The 21,999-nt window shown below is 44.9% G+C and overlaps 1 protein-coding gene across 5 annotated transcripts in view; it reads left to right on the top strand.

The window, feature by feature from the left end:
• Positions 1 to 4,623: 4,623 nt before the first annotated feature.
• Positions 4,624 to 21,999, top strand: part of PDK3 (pyruvate dehydrogenase kinase 3) — a 155,628-nt gene continuing 138,252 nt past the window's right edge. For 4 of the 5 annotated variants that reach the window (XM_081124818.1, XM_081124821.1, XM_081124820.1 and 1 more), the window contains exon 1: positions 4,627 to 4,949. In XM_081124818.1, the coding sequence (XP_080980944.1) occupies positions 4,844 to 4,949 (106 nt within the window). In that variant the 5' untranslated portion in view covers positions 4,627 to 4,843. Of the gene's footprint in view, positions 4,950 to 21,999 lie in introns of all 5 variants that reach the window. The other variant, XM_081124817.1, reaches the window with a different exon arrangement.

Below are 21,999 nucleotides of genomic sequence, written 5' to 3'. Positions count from 1 at the left end.
CCCCGCCGTCTAAGGGCCCAGTGTGCCGAGGGCCCAGGCGTCAGCTGGAAGGCCCCGGGAGCCGGATTAGAGCGCGTGGGGCAGGGCGGCCCTTCTCGCCCGAGTGCGCGTCAGAGTGAGCTCACTGTCGCTGCAGAGCCGACCAGGAAGGCCTCAGCATCTGGCAGCCACCCGCTCCTTACAGCAAACTGAGTTCCCGTGGGTCAGGAGCCCGGAGGCGCTGGGCTGAGTGCTCTGGCTCAGTCCCGCTCTCACGGGGCTATAGTCAAGGTGCAGGACAGGGGAGGGACCTGCTTCCAAAGGGGCCTGCTTCCGAGCTCACTCTTTTCTGTTTTTTTAATTCAAAAGCACTTGTATGTAATGAACTTCCCTCCCCGCGGCTTCGAGTTACCAGGATACAGGCCCCGCCAACACCCTTAATCTTCTCCCATCTCTTCTGCTGAGAACTTGGCCTTGGCAGCCGCAGGCTGCGGTGGCACTTTTCCCTCCCCCGGACTCTGTCGCGGCCCGATGGCACCACGTCAGCGATAGGAGCAGCTCCAGCCTTGTTTTTGGCAGCATTCACGTGTCTGCTCCCTGACCAAGGTCCACAGTTTATCAAGGTTGACAGTTGGGCAGAAGCTCTGATTCCTCGTTACGTGGTCACGCCTGGCAGCAGCTGTCCCACAGGAACCTGGGGGAGACCTGTCAAAGCTGAGCCCGTGATGACGCGAGCCACCAGCGTGACCGCGGCCTCCCGGGGCTCCCTGCGCCTGCCAATGCAGCCGGGCCCTGGCTCACGCGCCCCGAAGTTTCTGGGTCTCCCTCAGCCCGGATGGCCTATTGGTGGCCGAGATGCAAGAGCCCGAGCTCACTCTTGTGGGCTTCTCCACAGAGCTGCTTCGCAGCAGGACAGGTGGCTTCTCAGACAGAACAAAAGACAGAGGATATGAAACTCAAGTCGGAAGCCATAGTCTTTATTTAAATGTTCACTTTATTATTATCGGTTTTGTAATACTTGTCCTTTAAAGGTTCAGCAGTTATTCTGTGGTTATAAAATATTTTTATTGATATAATATTTTTTCATATTGTTTGAATATATTTTATGTTGCAGTCAAAAGGTACTGATTTTTCCCAGTTTTACCGAGATATAATTGATATGTAACGCTGTATAAGTTTAAAGTGTACACCATAATGATTTGATAGATATATAGGGTGCCCTACCACAATGTATATACACTTTAACAGCTGATAGCTCAATTTTGAAAATGAAATGTATTTTAATAAACACTGCCTTTATGATTATTCAAAGTGTGCAAGTACATTTTTTGGTGACACCCTATATATACTGTGAAATGATTACCACAATAAATTTGGTTAACATCCATCAGCTCCCATAGTTACAAATATTTTTTCCCTTGTGATGACAACTTTTAAGATCTGCTCTCTTAGCAACTTTTAAACCTCTCCGTTATAAGATAAATAAGTTCTGGGGGTGTAATGTGCAACATGACTATAACCAACAATAGCCTATTGTAGAATTGACTTAATTTTTTAGAACAGTTTCACATTTAGAGCAAAACTGAGAAGATAGTACACAAGTTCCCATACTTGAATTAACTTGGTACATTTGTTACAATTCAGGAACAAATGCTGATACATGACTATTAAACAAATTTGGTTCAAAGTCCATCCTTTATTCGGAATTTCTTAGTTTTTATGTAATGTCCTTCTATCTGTTCCAGAATCCCATCCACGATAGCACCTTATATTTAGTCGACATGTTTTCTTAGGCTTCTCTTGGCTGTGATAGTTTCCTTATTTTTAATGACCTTGATAGTTTTGAGGAATTGCTGGTCAGGTATTTTGTAGGACCGAAGTTGTTTTATAACCTACTCTTTGAAGCGAGATCTCATCACTCTGACCATTCTTAGAAGCAAGTACAACTAAATCTCTTGAGGGGAGGAATATCAAAGAATTTGTGGCTATATCTGTAAAACCCTCATAGCTTGCCAGACCTCACCGCCAGTTCCTGTTGCTGTAGCTCTGGGGTGGGGTCCAAGAGTTTGTTTTCTAACAAGTTCCCAGCTCACACTCCTACTGCTGGTCCAGGGATCCTCCTTTGAAAGCCACTGGAAGTGGGGCCTCTGGGCAAGACAGTGTGTACAGGAATCCAAAAAAGCTCATTAAGATCTATTTATTACTCTCAAGACCTGTCTCTTATAAGTACAACCCGCACTGAAATCAACCCACTGATTTGGCTTCTGGATTTTGCCAATTAACACAAAACTATTAGCTAAAAGTATATGTGTTGCTGTGTAAAACAGGTACAACAATGTCTTGTGTTTATATTAGACAGGATTTATTTCATTTGATTGTCAAAAATGCCAGGAAGAGAAATCAGATATCTTTATCTGACAGAAGTAATTGGGACACAAAGTCTAAGTGATTGTTTAAGGTTGTGCAGATAGTTAATGATAGAACCAAGCTTAGGACTGGGTCATTTGAACACAATTTCTATTATAATTGTTCCCTAAGATTTGCCACCTTTTGGACAATCATTAATAAAACTACCCACATGACAGTTGAGGTCATCAAATCAACAGAATACATAGATTTAAAGTAGCATTTTGTTTGGTGGAAAGGAAGGAGTTAAGCAAGTGATTTTCAAACTCAGAAAGATCAGCAGTATTTGCAGCTTACATTGGGAAAATCTTCCTCTTCAATATTCAAATTCTTCCTGCTCGGTGACTCCCATAATAGCCACCAAGTACACTCTGCCTCCAGGTAGCATCTGGGAAGGTCACTGGAGGAACCACGGGCCACAGGTCTTCTTGGCTGCCCATGCACACCAACAGGATTGCTTAGTTCTGCTGGCAAAGCTCCTGGCTAAAGAGGTTACCAGTATGTCTCTTGTAGGCTTTGGTTTGAATGGAAAAGACACAGCAGTCTATATACCATACCACCACCAAGATGACTTGAAAATCTAGAGGTGGGGAAGACCATTGGATGCCGTTGAGTGTATGCATTACTGTTAAGTTCAGAGTAGAGATGCAGTTGAATTGAGCTCATAAATACCCATTGAAGGCACAAAAGCGAAGTAGCTACACACCAATAATTCTATTCAGTGAGAAAACTAGTCTAATCAGACCAAAGGAGTGGTTTCTAGCTAGTTTTACCTTTCCTTAGAGAACATTCTGCCTTTCATTTTAATTGATGTTTACATGTTGCCAAAAATAAAATAAGGCCTTGGTGGAAATGGTTAAAGCAAGCAGTACTTCATACGTTCACATTAGGAAATAATGATTTCATATACTGAGCCCTGAGTTCAAGTTCACTCTTTTTTTTATTAATTAATTAATTTTAATCCTCACCTGAGGATATTTTTTCCATTGCTTTTCAGAGAAAGTAGAAGGGAGAGAGAGAGAGAAAAACATTGATGTGAGAGAGACACATCAATGCCCTGACCCCGCAGGGGATGGGGCCTGCAACCGAGGTACAGGCCCTTGGTCAGACTCGAACAGGGACCCTTCAGTCTGCAGGCCGAGGCTCTAACCACTGATCCAAACCGGCCAGGGTCAAGTTCACTCTTATATAGACAAAGAATACCAATACATAGTGTAAGCCTAGACTTCTGTGCCGAAGTAGTGGTGCTGGTGGTGGGGAAGCAAGAAACAGCCAGGGAGCTGTCCTAGGGTGGTGGCAGTGATGAGGGGGTATGAAAGATAGTGCCAATCACCTTAAATTTGACCCTTTCCAACGGTAGTAGAGGTGGGGGAATGAAGCAGTCAGAGATCTTACAGTTAACCCTGCGCAGTGGTGTTAGGGGGAGTGCACAGGGGGCGGAGGGGGGGAGGTCAGTGACCTTAAATTGTATCCTGTCCAGTGGTGGTGGTGGTGGTGAAACAGTGACTTAACAATTAATTTTATCTAAAGGTGTTGGCCCGGGTGGGAGGGGTGGTGGTGGTGGTTGCGGAGCGGGGGGTGGGGGTGGGGGGCAGCGGGGCACGAAACAGAGCCAGTGACCTAACAGTCCCGTCCAAAGGTGTTCGCAAGAGTGGGGGTGGGGAGGGGAGGGGCGCGGGGGGACCACGAAACAATGAGTCAGTGACGTTCCAGTTAATCCTGCCCAATAGCGGGGGGCGGGCGAGAAACAGAAGCAGTGAGTTTACTTTTGATTCTGCCCAGAGGCGGTGGCGGTGATGGAGAGCCCGAGCCGGCCGCTGCGGCTCAGTGGCGACCAGCGCCCGAGAGGCGGAGTATGAGGGTGTAAGCAGCACCTCCACGCGCGGCTGCCAGTCCGGGGGCTCCCGGAAGAGGCACCTCCGCCAGCGGCCGCAGCGGCGGGAGGATCAGGTTGCTTACGTGGGCCCCAGCCTCCTCCCAGCCCCCTCCCAGCCCCCGCACCTCCGCCGCCTCTCGGCCGCCGAGGACCCAGTGGGGGGCGGGACCCTCCGTCGCGGCACTAGCCCGCCCGGCCGCGACCAGGAGCCGCGGAGGAAGGACCCGGCGCCCAGCGGCCGAAGAACGCGAAGGCGGCGGCGGCCAATCAGCGGCCGGCGCGAGCGGCCCCGCGCCCCTTCGGCCCCGGCTCCCCGCGGGCGCCGCGTACGTGCGGCAGCCGGCTCCGCCCCCGTAGGCGGGGCCTGGGGAAGCCGCGGGCGGCGAGCAGGGGCCGGGGAGGTGCTGCTGCTGCCGCCGCTGCTGCTGCTGTTGCTGCGGCGGCTGCACCCCCCGGGCGCCGAGGCCGAGGCCGAGGCCGGACTGCGCGCTCGGCGAACGTGCCGGATCTGCGCCTCTCGGCTGCACCCGCGCCTGCGGCCGCCTGAGCGTCTCGGCTGGTGTGTGCGCTGCCCCGGCGAGGATGCGGCTGTTCCGGTGGCTGCTGAAGCAGCCGGTGCCCAAGCAGATTGAGCGCTACTCGCGCTTCTCCCCGTCGCCGCTCTCCATCAAGCAGTTTCTGGACTTCGGTAAGTGCGGGGCCTCGGGCCCCCACGGTGGCCACGGTCCCCGCAGCCCCGGGGTGCGGGGCTGCTGTCTTCCGGGCCCTCCGCCGTCGCGGGTCTCCGCAGCCTAAGTCATGGGAACCGCGGGCCGGGCTCCGGGATGCCCGGGGGCTCTCCCGGGGGCTCAGATTTCGGGGCGCGCAGGGACAAGGCCTGGCACACCGGTCGGGGGCCTACCCGTAGACCCAGAACCTCATCCCAGGCGGGACTCCCCCCCCAAACCTGCATGTTTAGCTTCAAATCTACTTGACACAGACCTCCCCGCCCTTAAAACTTCCCAGCGGAATGTGGGTGGCTTTTTAACGTTTTTATTTTTAGATTTTTTTTTTTTTTTTTTTTTGGTTGGGTAAGAGCTGTTTAGAAACACCTTGAGGTCGTCTAAATTATGCAATGGCATTTTGTTCCTTTCCTGCTGTAAGGTGCTGGCGTGTGGCTGGAGCGGCCGGATTCGAACTGCCTTCTCAGTGTTATGTTAAACAGTTAGAGGCCTGGGCTGCGTTTGCCTTAGATGCTGGGGAAGAGGGGACCTGGGGGCCCCTAGCATCGGAGCAGGGTCCCGTACAACCCGGGCCTCGGGGCCAGCACCTTTGGTTGCGCCTCAACTTTTGTGTCCCACCCACCTTCTCCCCAGTCGCTTGGGCTGGTGGGCAGTTCCGCGGGGCGAGGTGGGAGCCCGGGGCCCGGCCCGCAGCCCGCCCGAGGCCTGGCTGGGATGGGCATAGATTCCACCACCTTATGCTAATTGGATCGTGTTTCCCCAGAGTGGTGCCCTTTCAACCGCCGGGCGAATACTAAATGCTGAATGCGAGGGGGCTGGTTGTGAAACACCTGGAAGTAAATCAAAAGTACTAACCCAGGTATCAGAATGGAAGTTGGCATCCTTGGAGGGAAATTAAATGGAGCAGCAAAGATGTTCTAAGCTCCCAAGGGAAATAACCCATTATTCACGTTTGTTCATTTCATGAATTTTATGTAAATGCCAAGGGATGGTGTCAGATGGGCATAAAACTAAAGTTGTGGAGTAGCTAGAATGCTCCGGGAGGACCCAGTATGCAAAATGTGGTGTCCATGCTGAAGTTGGAATAGAAGCGAGGAATAGGGTAAAGTGGAAACCAAATTAAATTTTAAGAAGCCAGTTTGCCAGAGAATGATGAGGAAAATCGAAGTTCAATGAGGTGTTGACTTTTGCATCTTAAACTTCGCTCCCCGAAGCTTTGCAGTTGTTTTACTCTACCATCTCTGGCTACTTGTGAGAATTTTCGAGGTTTGAGGCAGCTTCTGGCTTCATTGTTTAGAAAGAAAATGTCACTGTTGCTATAAATAGCATGTTTGCTATTTCTTAATTTATGGTTTAGAGAAGAATCTGAAGGTACCAACCTTTCATTAGGGTAAACTGAGCCAGGCTGATTCACAATAAGGAACAAAAGGATGCCCTAGCTGGTTTGGCTCTGTGGGTAGAGTGTGGGCCCTGGACTGAAGTGTCACAGGTTCGATTCCAGTTCCATTCTGGCCTAGCGGGGGCGAGAGTGCTGGAGCAACCAATCGATGTTTCTCTCTCTCTCTGTGTCTCCCCTTCCCTTCCACTCTCTCTAAAAAAAAATCAATGGAAAAGATATCCTCGGGTGAGCAGTAACAACAACAACAACAACAAAGAACATAAGGAACCCAGAAACTCCCAGTTCCCGCTTCCCCCTCAGATTGAAACAAAGCCCTAACAGCTTGGGGGAATTTTGCTTGATTTATTTTTAAAGCAGCTAGTATCTACTCATGTTAATAGGTGTCTTGGCAGGATGGTATTTGAGTAGGAAAACCACAGTGGGGGATAGTGTTATCGTGGAAAACCCATGGGACCAGTGTCTGGAAATGAATGTTTTAATTCTTGCTCTGCCACTAACTCATCAGTGTGGCCTTGGCTAAGTGACTGAACCTCACTGGGGTTCATTTTCCTCATTAATAAAATGTGTGGATTATATCAGGTAATCTCTAAATCACAGCTCCAAAACTCTGTGGTAGTAATTTCAAAGGAAAAGTGATGAGCTTTTGAAAAGAAAATTACCAAATTTTTTGATAGACATTTCCCATAAAAGGCCTCTCACCTGTTTTGGGAGGGATGGAGGGATACACTAGGATACTGGAAGAAGCCTGATAATTGAAGTTTTTTCCTTATAAGGAATTTCACAGAAGAGCCATGTAGAATTGTACAGTAGTGGAATTTCTTAGGAACTACAAGCTTGTTTGTAATACACAGAAGAGAGTTGTTACACAAAGGCCATCTCAAAGAATACCTTTCTCGTAGTTGTAGCTCCTGATAGAAGTTCCATTTTGGTAAGTGATGTGGGAGTTTTATCATTTAGAATGGGTGTGGGGGTATTTTTAAGGTGAGGGGGGAGAAGAGGAGAGAGGCTTTCTGCCAAGTACCCTACAATTAGAGAGAGCTGCAGGGGAGGCCACCTCAGTACTTCAAGGACTAGGAGGGGAGGGGCAAATGAGTTGGCCAGGTGGGGACTGTGGCAAACTCCCGGGTATATGCCGGCTGCAGAAGGGGCAGCTAGCTGATTGGCACCAGTTCAATATATTGTATTTATTTTTATTTATTTTATTTTTTCATCACCATTTATCCCCTCTATGCCCCCTTCACCTCCCGCCACCCCCCTTCCCTCCCACCGTCACCACACTGTTGTTCATGTCCACGAGTCCAGTTCATTATATTTTAAAAGACCTGTGGCTCAAATGCAATAGATTCATGGGCCCTGTTCACCCACAGGCTGCCACTGTGTTAACTTTATGAACTTCCCCCTGGCTACTTTACAAACGGGACATAAATGTTTGACTAGAGTAACTAGACAGGGACCAGAGGACGGATATACAGGGAATTCTATGCTTCTGTATTTATTTGTTAGAACCACATCAACAAGTACACTGTCCTTTCTGTGCCACTGGAATAGCTTTATTATACCAGTGCATTCCTTGTTTCAGAGTGAAAACTAAAACTGGTTGGGACTTCAGAAGCAATGCTTTTACTTTATTTTATTTTTTTATTAAATTTTTTTTGGGTGACATTGGTTGAAACCTATATGATCTTATTAAGCAGTGCTTTTATTTTAAAGGAGTATTTCTCAGTCTCAGCACTCTTGACATTTGGGGACAGGTCACTGTCCTGGGGGTGCTGTCCTGTGCATTTACTGAAGTAGCGTTCCTGGCCTCTACCCACTAGATCCAGCAGCAACTTTCCCCCCAAGTCGTGACAACCAAACAGATCTCCTGACCGTGCCATGTCCCGTGGGGGAGAAAAATCAGCCTCTTTGAGGACCACTGCTGTGCAGTATTTAGATCAATGGTCCACATGCCTGGGCCCCATCACCCCAACTTCTAATATTAATGGTCTGGGAGTGGGGTGCAGGGTATTGGTATTTTTTAGAAGATCTCCAGTTCTAAAGCATAACCAGGGTTGAAAACCACTAATTAGATGATTTGGATCTAGATTCTGTCTCCCTTTCATCTGTGTGCCTTTTTTTTTTTTTTTTTCTATGCCCTTTAAAATGATGAAAGTTTCTTGAACTCAGCCTGTATTTGAAATACGGCCTTCCACACAGCAAAGCGTAGCAAGAATAGCAAGTGGTCTAAATGGATCATGAGTTTATAATGGCAGTAGTGCCTTCTAAAGGATGGGGATTTGAAAAATGAAATTTTCTTTTTGGTCTGAGATTCTAGTCCACATGGTTCCAAAATCAAAAGGTACGAAAGGACATAGAGAAGTCAGTTTCCCACTTTTGTCAGCTAGCCCCCCTGTTTGTGCCCTTGCTTATAGTTTTGTCTGTACTTGCTTTTTAAACTTAATTCCTTTAGAGAGCTTTCCATAGCTGTATCGGCAGAAAGTTTTTCTTTTTTTATGGCTTCTGAGAATTTATTTATATGACTGTGCTATACAATTCACTAGCCAACTCCCTGTTGATGGCTGGTAGGTTGTTTTGAATCTTTGCTATGACAACCAGTGCTACAGTGAATTACTGTGCGCATTTCATGCGTGTGTTAGTGTGTACATATAGGACAAATTCCTAAACATGGGATTGCTGACATCAAAGGGCACGTGCATTTGAAACTTTGATAAACATTGTCAACCTGCTTTCTTAGAGGTGGCCTGTTTATCCTCACCAGAGGTTTGAGGGGCCTGTTTTCCTACACATTCACCACATTGTGGTCAAACTTTGGATAAGTGGAAAATGGTATCTAGATTGCGTTTTTTTCTCTCCTTGAGCAAACATTCGTTTAATTTAGTTTTTTATTATGGAAAATTTTTGTGTGTGTTAATTCTCACCCAAGGATATTTTTCCATTGATTTTAGATAGAGTAGAAGGGAGGGAGTGGGGGGGGGAGAGAGAGAGAGAGAGAGAGAGAGAGAGGGAGAGAGCGAAATGGTTGCCTCCTGCACGTGCCCCGACCAGAGCCAGGGATCAAACCTGCAACCCAGGTACATGCCCTTGACCAGGAATCGAACCTTCTCCTCTTCAGTGTGTGGGCCAAAGCTCTAACCACTGAGCAACACTGGCCAGGGCTATTATGGAAAACTTTTAGCACATGCAGAAGTAGAGAGAATAGTATGATGAGTTCCTGGATTCATACTGCTGTTTATCTGTAGATGTTGCGTGTCTGAGCAGTCTGTTAGACTTCCTTATCAATGTCATGCTTGTTTCGGAAAAAAATTAATTTTTTTCTATATTAAGACCAATTTATCCTTCAAATGATCTGTTCTTTAAAGATTTGTTAGAATCCCCCAATGAAACCTTTAAAAAAAAAATATATATATATATATATATATATTTATTGATTTCAGAGAGACAAAGGGAGAGGGAGAGAGAGGAACATCAATGATGGGAGTCATCGATCAGCCACCTCCTGCACGCCCCCTGCTGGGGCTCGAGCCCGCAACCCCGGCATGTGCCCTGACCGGGATTTGAACCAAGATCTCCTGGATCATAGGTCGATGCTCAACCGCTGAGCCATGCAGGCCGGGCCCCTAATGAGACCTTTTAAACCTAGTGTGTTTGGGGAGCTATTGTTCTTTGACAGTTTTCAGTATTGATCTGTATAGATTTTCTGTTTCTTCTAGAGTCCATTTTGATAAATTTCTCTAGAAAATTATCCTAGTCATTGAGATTTTAAGTCAGTTTGCATCGCTGAGATAGTAGTCTATCAGTCTTAATTTTCTCTGTGGCTCTTTCCCCTTTATTTCTTTTATATTTGTCCTCTCCTCTCCCCTTTCCTGATTAGATTAGATGGTTGTTTATATGATTGGATTCGTTGATTAGTTTTATGACTTTTGTTTCTAGTTCATTAATGTCTACCTTGACTTTCTTTTCCGCCCTGTTGTTTATCTCAGTATGTAGGGCTACAGTTTTATAGCCCTAATTTTCTTTATGCTTAATTCTGTTGCATTGTGATCAGAGAATGTTGGCTGAATCATTATTTAATTTACTGATGTTTATTTTGTAGCCCAGTATTTGGTTCTTTCTTGTGAATGTTCTTTGGGCAACAGAAAGGTTATGCTCTTTTCTCAGGTTACAGAGTTTGATATATCAAATCTAGCACATTAATTATGTTAAGTTTTCTCTACTTTTACTTTTTAAAATCTACTTGACCTGTCATGGCCTGAGAGAAGTTGAACTCTCCTAATAATAGGAGTCTATTTCTTCATATATTGCCTATGGTTTTTGCTTTATGCCTGTTAATAATATATTTGCTGCTTAGATATTAACTGCCATGTCCTCATTTTGAGATGTACTATTTAGTGATAGAGTGCTGTCCTTTTACTAGTTTAATGCTTTTTGGCCTGGATTCAACCTTATTTGACACTGAGATCTATCTAGATTCCCTATTTTCCTCTTGTTTATATTTTCTGGTAGAGCATTGCCATCATTTTATTTTCAGAATTACTTTGCTTTCAAAATTGCCTTGAAATATAGTATAAAGTTAGGTTTTGCTTTGTGAATCAAACTTTTTCTTTTATGTGGTTAAGTTTAACCGATTTATATTCATTGATATGACAGATCTGTCATTTGTTATGATAAGCATCTATAATTTTCTTTTGCTTCTTTAAAAAGTATGTTTTTATTGATTTCAGAGAGATGAAGGGAGAGGGAGAGAAAGATAGAAACATCAATGATGGGAGAGAATCATCGCCCAGCCGGTATGGCTCAGTGGTTGAGCGTCAACCTATGAACCTAGAGGTCATGGTTCGATTCACAGTTCTTTTGCTCTTTTTAATGCCTTAATTTTCTTTTTTCTCTTTTAAATCCTCACCTGAGGATACTTTTTCCATTGATTTTTAGAGAGAGAGAGTAGAAGGGAGGGGAAGGGGGAGGGAGGAAGAGAGAGAGAGAGAGAGAGAGAGAGAGCAATGTGAGAGAGACACATGGGTTGGTTGCCTCTGGCACTCACCCTGACAAGGGCTGGGATCAAACCTGCAACCCAGGTATGTGCCCTTGACTTGGAATCAAACCTGAGACCCTTTGATGTGCAGGCTGATGCTCTAACCACTGAGGACACTGGCCAGGGCTAATGCCTTAATTTTCTACTATATTGTATATCTTATTTGCTTTATTATATTTCTTTTAATAATTAGGTTTGAATTTTTGGTTCTAGTGATTGTCTCTATAATTATTTATTTCTTTAGCCTTCTTTGTCCTGTATGATCAGCACTAGCCCCTCGAGCCTATAGAGCTCTTAAAATATGGCTAGTGTGGCTGAGAAACTGAATTGATTTCATTGTAATTTAAATTTAAAACTGATACTTGATTCGGTTAATTGGAAAACTTTTTTTTTTAGCCTCACCCGAGGATATTTTGTCCATTGATTTTTTTAGAGAGAGTGGAGGTGAGGGAGGGAGGAAGAGAGAGAAAACGAGAAACATCGATGTGAGAGAGACATCGATTGGTTGCCTCCCACATGCACACGAACAGGGGCCAGGGATCGAGCCTGCACCTGAGGTACGTGCCCTTGACTGGGAATCGAACCCAAGACCCTTCAGTCTGCGCGCCGATGCTCTTAACCACTGAGCCAAACCGACCAAGGCTAATTAGAAAACTTTTAAGTGTGTTTGGAACAATTTGGATATGTGACTCTATCTTAACTATAAATTTGATGAAACCTAATTATGGGTCAGTTATTTCTGATAGAAATTTAACTTTGAATTGAGATTGTAAGTATAAGGTATACACTGGATTTCATGGACTTACTTTAAAAATAGTAAAATACCTTAATATATTTTTGTTATGATTCCATGTTGAAATGATAATCTTTTGGATATGTTGGAGTAAATAAATGTCAAAAATTTCACCTGTTCCTTTTATGTTACTGTGGCTGCTTAGAAGTTTAAAATTACATATTTGGTTGACATTATATTTCTATTGGACAGGGCAGCTTCAGGTGGTATATCTTAATTTTTATTAGAAGTAATAGGAACATAACATTTTAATGGTCAGAATAAACATTTATTGATTTTATTTCTCAATATAACTTTTCCATTTTTGTTTCGTTTGTTTGTTTTTCCCTGAAACCTGTTACTCTCGGGATTTGAGGACCAATTTATTGTCCTTGGCAGTTAATGTTTTCGTAGTTCTTTGCAAAAGTTTGAGGTCTTTCTATTAAGTAGTTGTTAAGAATTAAATGTTCTCTTAGTGATAAAAGAAAAGGAGAACTTGGACTGGTACGACAAATTAAAATAGAACCTTCTGAATCATGAATGAGTTCATAGGAAATGATTCACGTTTTCATTTAGACGTGCTTTTTCATCATTGAGTTTTACCCTGTCTGCTTCTGGCTCCTTCATTAATGCATCTTTATCCCTCCTGCAAACTTAACTTCATATTTGTTTTATTTTCCAGTTCCTTTGCACTTAGTTTTTTGCATAGCTGCACTTTTTGTACTAAAGGCATTTGTACCTGGCTTTTCTTATTTCATTTTATTCTAAACTGTTTGTTTGCCGAGGGCAGGGCCTTGCTTCCCTGTAACCTTTTACAGCCCCCTTAGAATGTTTTGCTCTCTGCAGAGTGGGCGCCCCATAAATGGTGATCACTGACCCCGTGGAAAGGTTATTAAACATTCTGCCACTTTAACTGAGGCAGTTGATAGACGTTTAAACTTCTGTAATGTCCCCACATTTAAATGTAGCATCTCCCAAATGAAACCACCAGAAAGCCGGTTGTCTGACCACCTGGCCTTCTTTTCACAGAAGAGATTTCTACCGGAATCACACTGGTTCTGTGAACCTCTGAGCCTTTAGCTATTATAAGGCAGCAGCCAGTTTCCCAGTTTTTACTATTCTTGAGGTTCAAGGGCCCAGCCGCCTGTTTTCCTTTAGAAAGTATTTTAAGATTCTGATACCCCCTAAGAGGTTGACTCCAGTTCCAAATGACTGCGCTTCGAAAAGCCTGGAGTCTTTAAGTCATTATGTTCCTTGGAGCAGGGAAGGCCAGTGATTTTGTTTCTGGAGAATATTAAAAAGTAGTTTTGTTTTTAATTGTGTTAGGAAAAGGGAAAAACAATCATTTTCTGTTTCCGGGTGATTTTATTTTGTACCTTTACATATATGCACGAGACACACCTTTTCTGTAAGTGGTAGAGTTTTTCTACTGTGAGGAGCTGCCAAGAATTAGACTAACCTGTTGGGAGACAGAAGCCAACTACTCAGAATTAAAGGGCAAGAGAACAATTTCATTTAGCTTAATGCATCTTGACCAGTATCTCAGTTGCAAGAAAGAATTGGCCTTTTGGGCCTTATTGATCTGGTAGGGCTGGATTTCAACATAACCTGGTTTTATCAGGCTCTGGGCACTAACAGCGTAGCTCTGGTTTCGTTCCATGTCTTTGCCCTTTTGTGTGCTTTTGAAGGGGAGACACGGACACACTTACTGACCTAGTGTTGACTGAGTGGTTTCCTCCCATTAAGCGTTGGGAAATTGATCATACCATTGGCAAGATTTGGGAAACGTTGGTTTTGTAAAATCAGAAAATACCACCACTTTTCTTCCTTTCTTTTTTTAATCCTCACCTGAGGATATACTTTTATTGCTTTGATATAGAGAGGAAAGGAGAGGGATAAAGAGAGAAACATCAATGTGAGAGCGATACATCGATTGGCTGCCTGCCCCCTGCACACTCCCTACTGGGAATCAAACCCACAACCTTTTGGTGCATGGGGTGATGCCCAATCAACTGAGCCACACGGGCCAGGGCTTACAGCTCCACTCTACAGGGCTGTCAGGAAAGTCTTTAAGTGTACCAGTTTCTCCACAGCCCTGCCAAAACGAGGTTTTAGGATTTTAATTGTGTAATAGGTAACATAGAAGCTAAAAGTTGTATTTTTTCCCCCATGTGGGTTTATTCTCAGCATTTTGTTGTGTGTAAAGTACCCTTGAGCATTTAGTAACTGGAACCCGGAGTTGAATCATTGGCATGAACTCCTTGTCTATCTGGCTTAGTGAGCTATTGTGCTATGTATTGTTACCCACTGTGTTCCCTTCTTTGGTAAGGTAATTATCAAGGCATACAATTAAAGGCATTTGCAAAGAATATCACCTATAATTCTTCCATCCATTTTTTTTTTTTTTTTTGCAGTAGCCTTCCAGTTTTTGCCCACATACAGTGGTGCCTCGGTTTTCGAATGTCTGCATGGACGAACATTTCTAGTTATGAACGCCGTAAGCCCAGAAGGCAGTGCTTCGGTTTTCGAACACACCTCGGAAGTCGAACATGCCCCACGGCTCCTGCTGAGGGCAAGATCCTGAGGCCTAGCTGTGGGCTGTGGATCCCTCGGTTTTCGAACGTTTCAGAGCTCGAACGGTCTCCCGTAACTGATTATATTAAAAAACCGAGGTACCACTGTATTTACATAGGTTAACACTGAAGGTTGGTTTCCTTTTTTTTTAGTGCACAGCCCAAGTTTTTATACACTCAGTCACTTACAGTGCTTTTATCATAGTCAGGCTTATCACCTAAATCCTTCCAGAATTTATTGCTATTTCTGATGGGACTTTTTGCCCAAGCCCAAAAGCTATGAACATAGAGCTGTATGTCAAAATGTATGAGTCCTATGAGTTTGTGGAACGCTTTCCTGCTGCCCCTACCTGTTTGTGTATTAGGGGTGGTTTCTCGGAATGTGTGAGGTGTTAACGGAATTGTCCTTTATCCAAAGTGGCCTTGGAGGCTTTCTGGATGGGGGACACAAGTGGAAGAACAAATGTAAATGTGTGTACTACTCTTTTCCTTGATTTCCAGCTCCTTTCCTTGGCTGTTTACTCCTATTGGTGCTCCAGAATTGCTCCAGGATGTATATTACTAGGCAAGGCTGGTGTAGGACAAACCAAAACCTTCTCCTCTTTCATTCATTCAGGGGGAGCTTGAGCTTAGAGATCATCTATTCAAACTCCCCAGTTTCACAAATGGCAAAGTAGAAGCCACGAGTAACGAAGACACTGCCCAAGCCATCAGCTAGATGTTGATGTAGCATCTTGGCCACGCCTTCCAAAGTGAACCAGAAATTATTCTTTTTAGGAGGCGAAGGCAACCTACCTTTGTGTACCAGTCTCTAGCAGATAACAGTAGTGGGAAGATGCAGCATCCAGGGGAAATAGACGTTTCCATTTCTTGGATGAAGACTCTAAAGCTTAGATGATTTTAAGTATCTTGACTAAGCAAAGTTAGGGGCAAAACCACAGTTAAAATTCAGGTACATTGAGCTTTTAAACCTATGCATTTTTCATTCAGCGCAATATAACATTTCTTTCAACATAATATACCATTGGCCCAATACAATTCTTCCTAGCAAACAGAGGTTTAAGTAATGCTGAGGTGTTGTCTAAATTTGTTCTATTAGACAGTCAGGAAATCGCATAACCTAATGGTCATCTAGTGTTATTGTTTCTGAACTATTAGATGGATACCTACTTATTTATTTTCACGGAAACAGTTCTTATTCTGAGGACCACTGCCAGTCTTAGCCTGCCTATTGTCCTTTGGGATATGAGAAGCAGTGTATGTAGGTGGTACTCAAGTCTTGATTTGTGGTGCCTCCCACCAGTGGGAGTTTGGGCGAAACCCTTAATCCCACTACACTCCAGTGACCTCATCTACAAAATGGGATTGATATCATCTAATCATGGGCTCGTTGCACTGATGAAATTGAGACTGTGCAGCACAGCGCGTGGCACATGGTAGGTGCTCTGTGATGTTGGCTACGCTTTTATTATGGGAAATTAGTGACACAGCATTTCCTGGATGAAATCAGCTTCTTGTTAAGAATAAAAACTGCACAGGGTGCTCTTAATCTGCAGTGTTAATTATCTTAAAGGTTGTTGGCTGAAGGTCCCAGCTGTATAAACTGATCATTTTCCAAGAAACAGCACTTTCAGCTCATTTGTGCTTTGAGTGTAACTGACTTTGGATCCGTTTCCTTCGCTGTAATGGTTAACTTAACATTTTGCTTCAATTAACCTTGAAGATGAGTACACTGTGACCTTTACTTAACTGCCTGCTTCCATGACAACAAGACATCCTGTAACTCACCAATCCACCCTTAGGACTGGATCCTAACCCTCTCTGGAATTAGGCTGATAGGGATCTGTGTGGTGGCTTTGGCTAGGATTGTTACTTACATGCTCGTACAGGTCAGAGCTCTGTTTGTGATATCAGTTCTGAACAACACATCCGTGCCTGCTCTCTGCGCTCTGGCCAGACGCACCGTCTTGACAGTTACCGCCACCGTATCTATCGCCTTCCTCTACCTTGTGGCTCTTGCCCTAACGCCAAGGATATCCGTACCCCTAACAAATAGCATACAGAGTGCGGTGAACCGTCTGGTAAGAGAAATTTACCATTACCAGCAAGTGCTAGCTTGGACCACTGGATTTTATTTGCTATAGCAAGTTTATACTGAAACTTACTAGGTATTTTAATTTTCTGTTCTAGTCAGTAAATATTAAACACCTACAATGCGCCAGGGTAGTGCGCTTAATGGATTCCTCCATTTTCCTAGGAATCCTGGGACCTGCAGGATGTGGAACTTAGTGATTGGGGACAGTGGCAGAGGGGTTCCCCAAGCAGTGGGCACAAATTGTGGGCCCTCAACGAAATCCGTTTGCAACTTGCTTTGACCTTATCTGGCACACAGAGGGGCAGGTTTCTCAGTAGGTGTTTATGGGCATATATATTTCAAAAGACTAAACAAAAAAGATTTCTAAGGAGAGTGCAAGGCACTAGTGGAACCACCCCCTTTCCCTCAACACAGACACAGATGTCCTTTGGGGAAGGATCCGCAACCCTCTCCTACCTTAATTATAAGGACCTCACCACAGTCACTCTGTAAACTCTATTCCTATAACAACAACAAAATCATTACGTGAAGGTACACACCACAGGTCAATCACCATCAGGAAGGTCTGCATGTAGTAGCATGTTCTGTATGAGATTTGTGGGGATTTTTTTTTTTTTTTTTAGGAATAGATTGGCTCTAGTAGGTTTTTTTGTTTTTGTTTTTGTTTTTTAAATAGACTGGCTCTAGTTATAGGAAAACCTTTTCTGGAAGACTGTATTTTTCTTGAAAACACTTTAATGACCACTTATTTCCCCATGTAAATATACACTATTGTAATTTATTTTACAGTTCCTGTAGCGTTGGATGTTTAGGTTGTTTTCCCAAACCTTGTATTGGAAAAATTCCTGACCTTAGGAGAAGCTGTAAGAACAATACAGTTAACACTCCCATCTAGCATGTAGATTCACCAGTTAACTTTGCCACCCTGCAGGCCCTTGAATAATGTTGTTTCATTCTAACGTTGCTGAGACGCCACAGGAACCTAACCCTTGTCTGTATCAGCCTGTGGTAAAACTGGCCTCGTTATCTGTCGTTTCACCAAAAGTTGCAGAACCTATAAAGGCATTAAGTGAGGACTTACTATATTTGCTTTTATCTCTCCGCCACCCCATTCATCCTCCTGTGTGATACAGTTATCACACTGGAAAGCGAACTGGAAGTCTGAACCCAAGGGGCGCCTCCCCCCTGACCTGAACTTTATCAGGCGGGCAGCTACCCCCAGGCAAAGTGAAGGGCAAAGGGAGGCTCTTCTTTAACAACCCTGGGTAAACTCATTAAGGAGCATTAGGAAAGCTGGGGTGATGTTAGGACCCCGCCAAAAAGCCCTATGCAGTCAGGTGTTTTGGGTGCTCACGTAGTCAGTCTCTAGGCTGCCTCAGTCTCAGGCATGACCGCCAGACACCCGAGGGAAGCCCCCAGCGAGAAAGAAGGAAACTAAGATAAATAAATGGCCCGAAAATGACCCCAGAGGAAACAAACAATAGAGGAATGCTTTAAAATGTAACGTGAGAAACAAATCATCTTCTACACCTCCTCACGGACACCTTAGGGCGGGTGTCATTTTCCAAAGATGGCCATGACGATGCTTTTCTATGATGGCCTTTGCCAGCCCTCCATGGAGAGGGGGAGCCTGACCCCCTTCCCCTGGACTCTGGGCAGGCTGTGGCTGCTTTGACCTGTTGAGTACGGCAGAAGGGGGCTAGCCGTGTGACTTCCGAGGCTGGCTCATAAAAGGTCCTATAGCTCCTACCTTGTTTACTGAACCCATACAAGATTCCAGCTAGCCCAAGGCCGCCATGCTGTGAGGAAGCCCACGGTCAGGCCACCCAGTGGCTCTCCGGTAGGCAGTGCTCGTAGGGTCAGACTTGTGAGTAGGAAGCCTTCAGATATTTCCAGCCCCTCCATCACCCCCACCCATGATCTAGCCACTTCCCCAGTGTTTGAGCTTTCCCAGGTGAGGTCCCAGATAAGCCATCCCTCCTGTGTTCTGTCTGAATCCCCGACCCACAGCATCTGTGAGCATAATAAAATTAGACATTGGGCCCAAAGAAGTAGTGTAACCTCTGGGTGCTGTTGGGGCCTTGAATGTGATGGGGAGTGAGGGGTGTGGGAAACACCCAGTCTTTGGCTCTGAAGTTGCTGGCTCGCCATTAGTAATAATGTTAGCAATAACACTGCTAGTAATAATAACAAGGTCTGGTCTGGAGTCGAGGGCAGCCTCAAGTTTGGTAGACTCCAAATCTGCTACCTGTTTTGATCTCTTTTGAAATTCAGGAATAACTTTTCCCAAACAAAGGAAAACTGTTGAACTTCTCAGGCAGTGAAATAATATTTCTGGACATGGAGTAAAACAAACATTTAAAAAGTATAAATGAAGCTAAAACAATATAAGGGATTCTTTTTAAGGATATGTACAATCATTGGATAGCTCTCCATTCACACTTCATGTTTCTCTGAAGGACTATTCAATTACTCATTGTTTAGCCGTGGTAAGTCCAAGAATTAACTACTTATGATTCCAAAATTCACTGTTTTCAAAAGACGGAAATCTTACAACTGGAGAGAAATCGAAGAGCTGCCCTTAAAATACTACTTTCTCAGTTATAGTTTATCCACTTTAACATGATTAATGGTAAAAATACCTTGGAAATGCAGACATTTAATTGACAGTATTTAGAAAAAGCAACATCATCTGAATGAGCTGATCATTCTGTTGGGCTTTGGTGCCTTGCTAGTAAATTTCCCGTTTCTTGCTCTCCTTTCCTCCCTGATCCCATTGCTCCTACTCCCAAACCATCCCCCATCAGGTATTAAAACTGGAAGATGTGGAGCCTTCAAGTAATCCAGACAGGAACTGCACGTGGCTCTGAAGTTTCCCAGCCCCCTGCTTTAATTATGAGATAAAGCATAAGGTCACCTCGTTAACTGAAGAAATAATTGTTTTTTCTGCTTCCTGTAAACTAGTCGAAAAGAGGATTAAAGATTCACCAGAAATACAGGCCACTGTGGAAACCAGGTATAAAGAATCATAAACCTGAACTGTTCTTGTTGCTCTCAGAAAGCCAGTCAAGTGCTCCTTTCTTATGGTGGCCACCACCGAGAGGGCTCCCTGGGTTAAATCGAAAGTCATTGGTGTTTCTACGTCTAACTCATTCTGTATTTTGGTGAATGGAAAGCTGTTTGGAACCTTTCTAGGCAAAGCAAATCATACCTTTTGCAAATGCAGTCTTTTCAATGAAAGGGCAGAGTATGGAAAGCAAGCAGAAAGCTGAGGAGAGTGGAAGGGTCAGCCAATGAGGAAGACCTGGAGAAATGCACGTGAGCGTGTGAAAGCCGGTGACCACTGTGTTCGCTGAAGTCACACTGCCACGTCCTTCACCCTCTCCTTTGTCATCTTCTGAACTGCTACTAGGGAATAACTTAATTGGCAAATTTGAGTAAGATGAAGTATTTGGAGAAATGCAGAATAAAACTAGAAAATCAAAATTAAGGAATGTAGAAAAGCTGCAGAATTCAAACCCAGCCCAGCTGGGCGTGGCTCAGTGGTTGAGCGTCGACCTAGGATCCAGGTGATCGGGGTTCGATTCCCGGTCAGGGCACATGCCCGGGTTGAGGGCTCCATCTCCAGTCAGGGGCGTGCAGGAGGCAGCCGGTCAATGACTCTCATCATTGATGTTTCTCTCTCTCCCTCTCCTTTGCTCTCTCTGAAATCAATAAAGATTTTTTTTTTTTTTTAAAAAAGAATTCAAACCCAAGTCTACCTCCAGCACTTGATCTTGGTTTTACTTTCCTGTGGGACCGCCGCCTTGTATCTGAATTCTGATGTCCAAAAAACACTTAAAAAAATTGAAGTTCTTTTTTCATAACTTTGGTGACAAAACTCATTGCATGGCAAAACCTTGACTCAACCTGACTTGAGATCATGGGGTCACGGTCTTTGGCCTTTGTCCTGCTCAGTATAAATATGTATAGATCTCACTGCAGATACGTTATATGTGTATAATAGACCATATTACACATGGATCTACGCACTCCTTTTTACCTTCCTAAAATCTGGAAACCTTTAAATTCGGAAACCAACTTGCCCTGTGGGTTTCCAGAACAGATGTGGACCTGACCTCCCCTTGCCACCTGGTGCCTGTCAGCCTGCACTGTCACTTCCCATCGCCCTCCTTCTTCACCCTACCTACGTGCTCTAATTTGCTGCTCCGAATATGTTGTGGAAGGGAGAGGGGGAGGGGGGGAGAGAGAGACATTGATATGAGAGAGAAACATCGATCAGTTACCTCCCACACATACCCCGACTGGGGATGGAACCCCCAACATAGGTATGTGCCCTGATCGGGAATCGAACTTGCAGGCTTTCGGTGCACAGGACAACACTCCAATCACCCGAGCCATGCGGTGAGGCTGGAGCACGTTTCTGTCTTCAGAGCTTATATTCTTTCTATCAGGTCCTCCATCCCCCAACCACCATTGAGTTTACAGCAGGGCTGGGGGATTTGGGGCAGACCCCTTTGTCATGGAACTACTCAGGTCACGTGGCAGCCAGGGAAGGGGCTCAGGTTTCCTCTTTCAGGGTGCGTGGACCTTTTCTCTCCCTGTGTCCTAGTTATGTAAATTTGATGCACAACCAGCTCAGAGTCCCTGACCTGTCTTTATTTATTTATTTTTTTGTTAATCTTCACCCGAGGATACTTTTTTCATTGATTTTTAGAGAGAGGAGAGAGGGAGGAAGGGAGGGGAGGAGGGAGGCGGGGGGGAGGGAGGGAGGGAGAGAGAGAGAGAGAGAGAGAGAGAGACACTGATGTGAGAGACACATCGACTGGTTGCCTCCTGAACATGCCCTGACCTGGCCGGGGATGAAACCTGCAACCCAGCTACGTGCCCTTGCCTGGGAATTGAACCCGTGGCCCTTTAGTGTGCAGGCTGACGCTTTAGCCGCTGAGCGACCCCGGCCAGGGCGTGACCTCGGTCTTTAGAGTCAACACAGTGTCCTGCCCTCTCAGACATGCCTTGGTGAATCACTCTGCTTCTGAGAGCACCTGTGACCTGGTTTCCTTGACACATCCCAAGTCCTATGTCTCAGTCAGAGATGGGGTCTGTGACTCCTTCCCTGAGTGGCAGAGTGGTCCCTAAAGAAACGCA

The sequence above is a fragment of the Miniopterus schreibersii genome (genome assembly GCF_964146895.1).
Source record: "Miniopterus schreibersii genome assembly, chromosome: X".
NCBI classification, from domain to species: Eukaryota; Metazoa; Chordata; class Mammalia; order Chiroptera; family Miniopteridae; genus Miniopterus; species Miniopterus schreibersii.
Note: the sequence above shows the minus strand (reverse complement) of the source record. Positions and strands in the feature narration are given on the sequence as shown.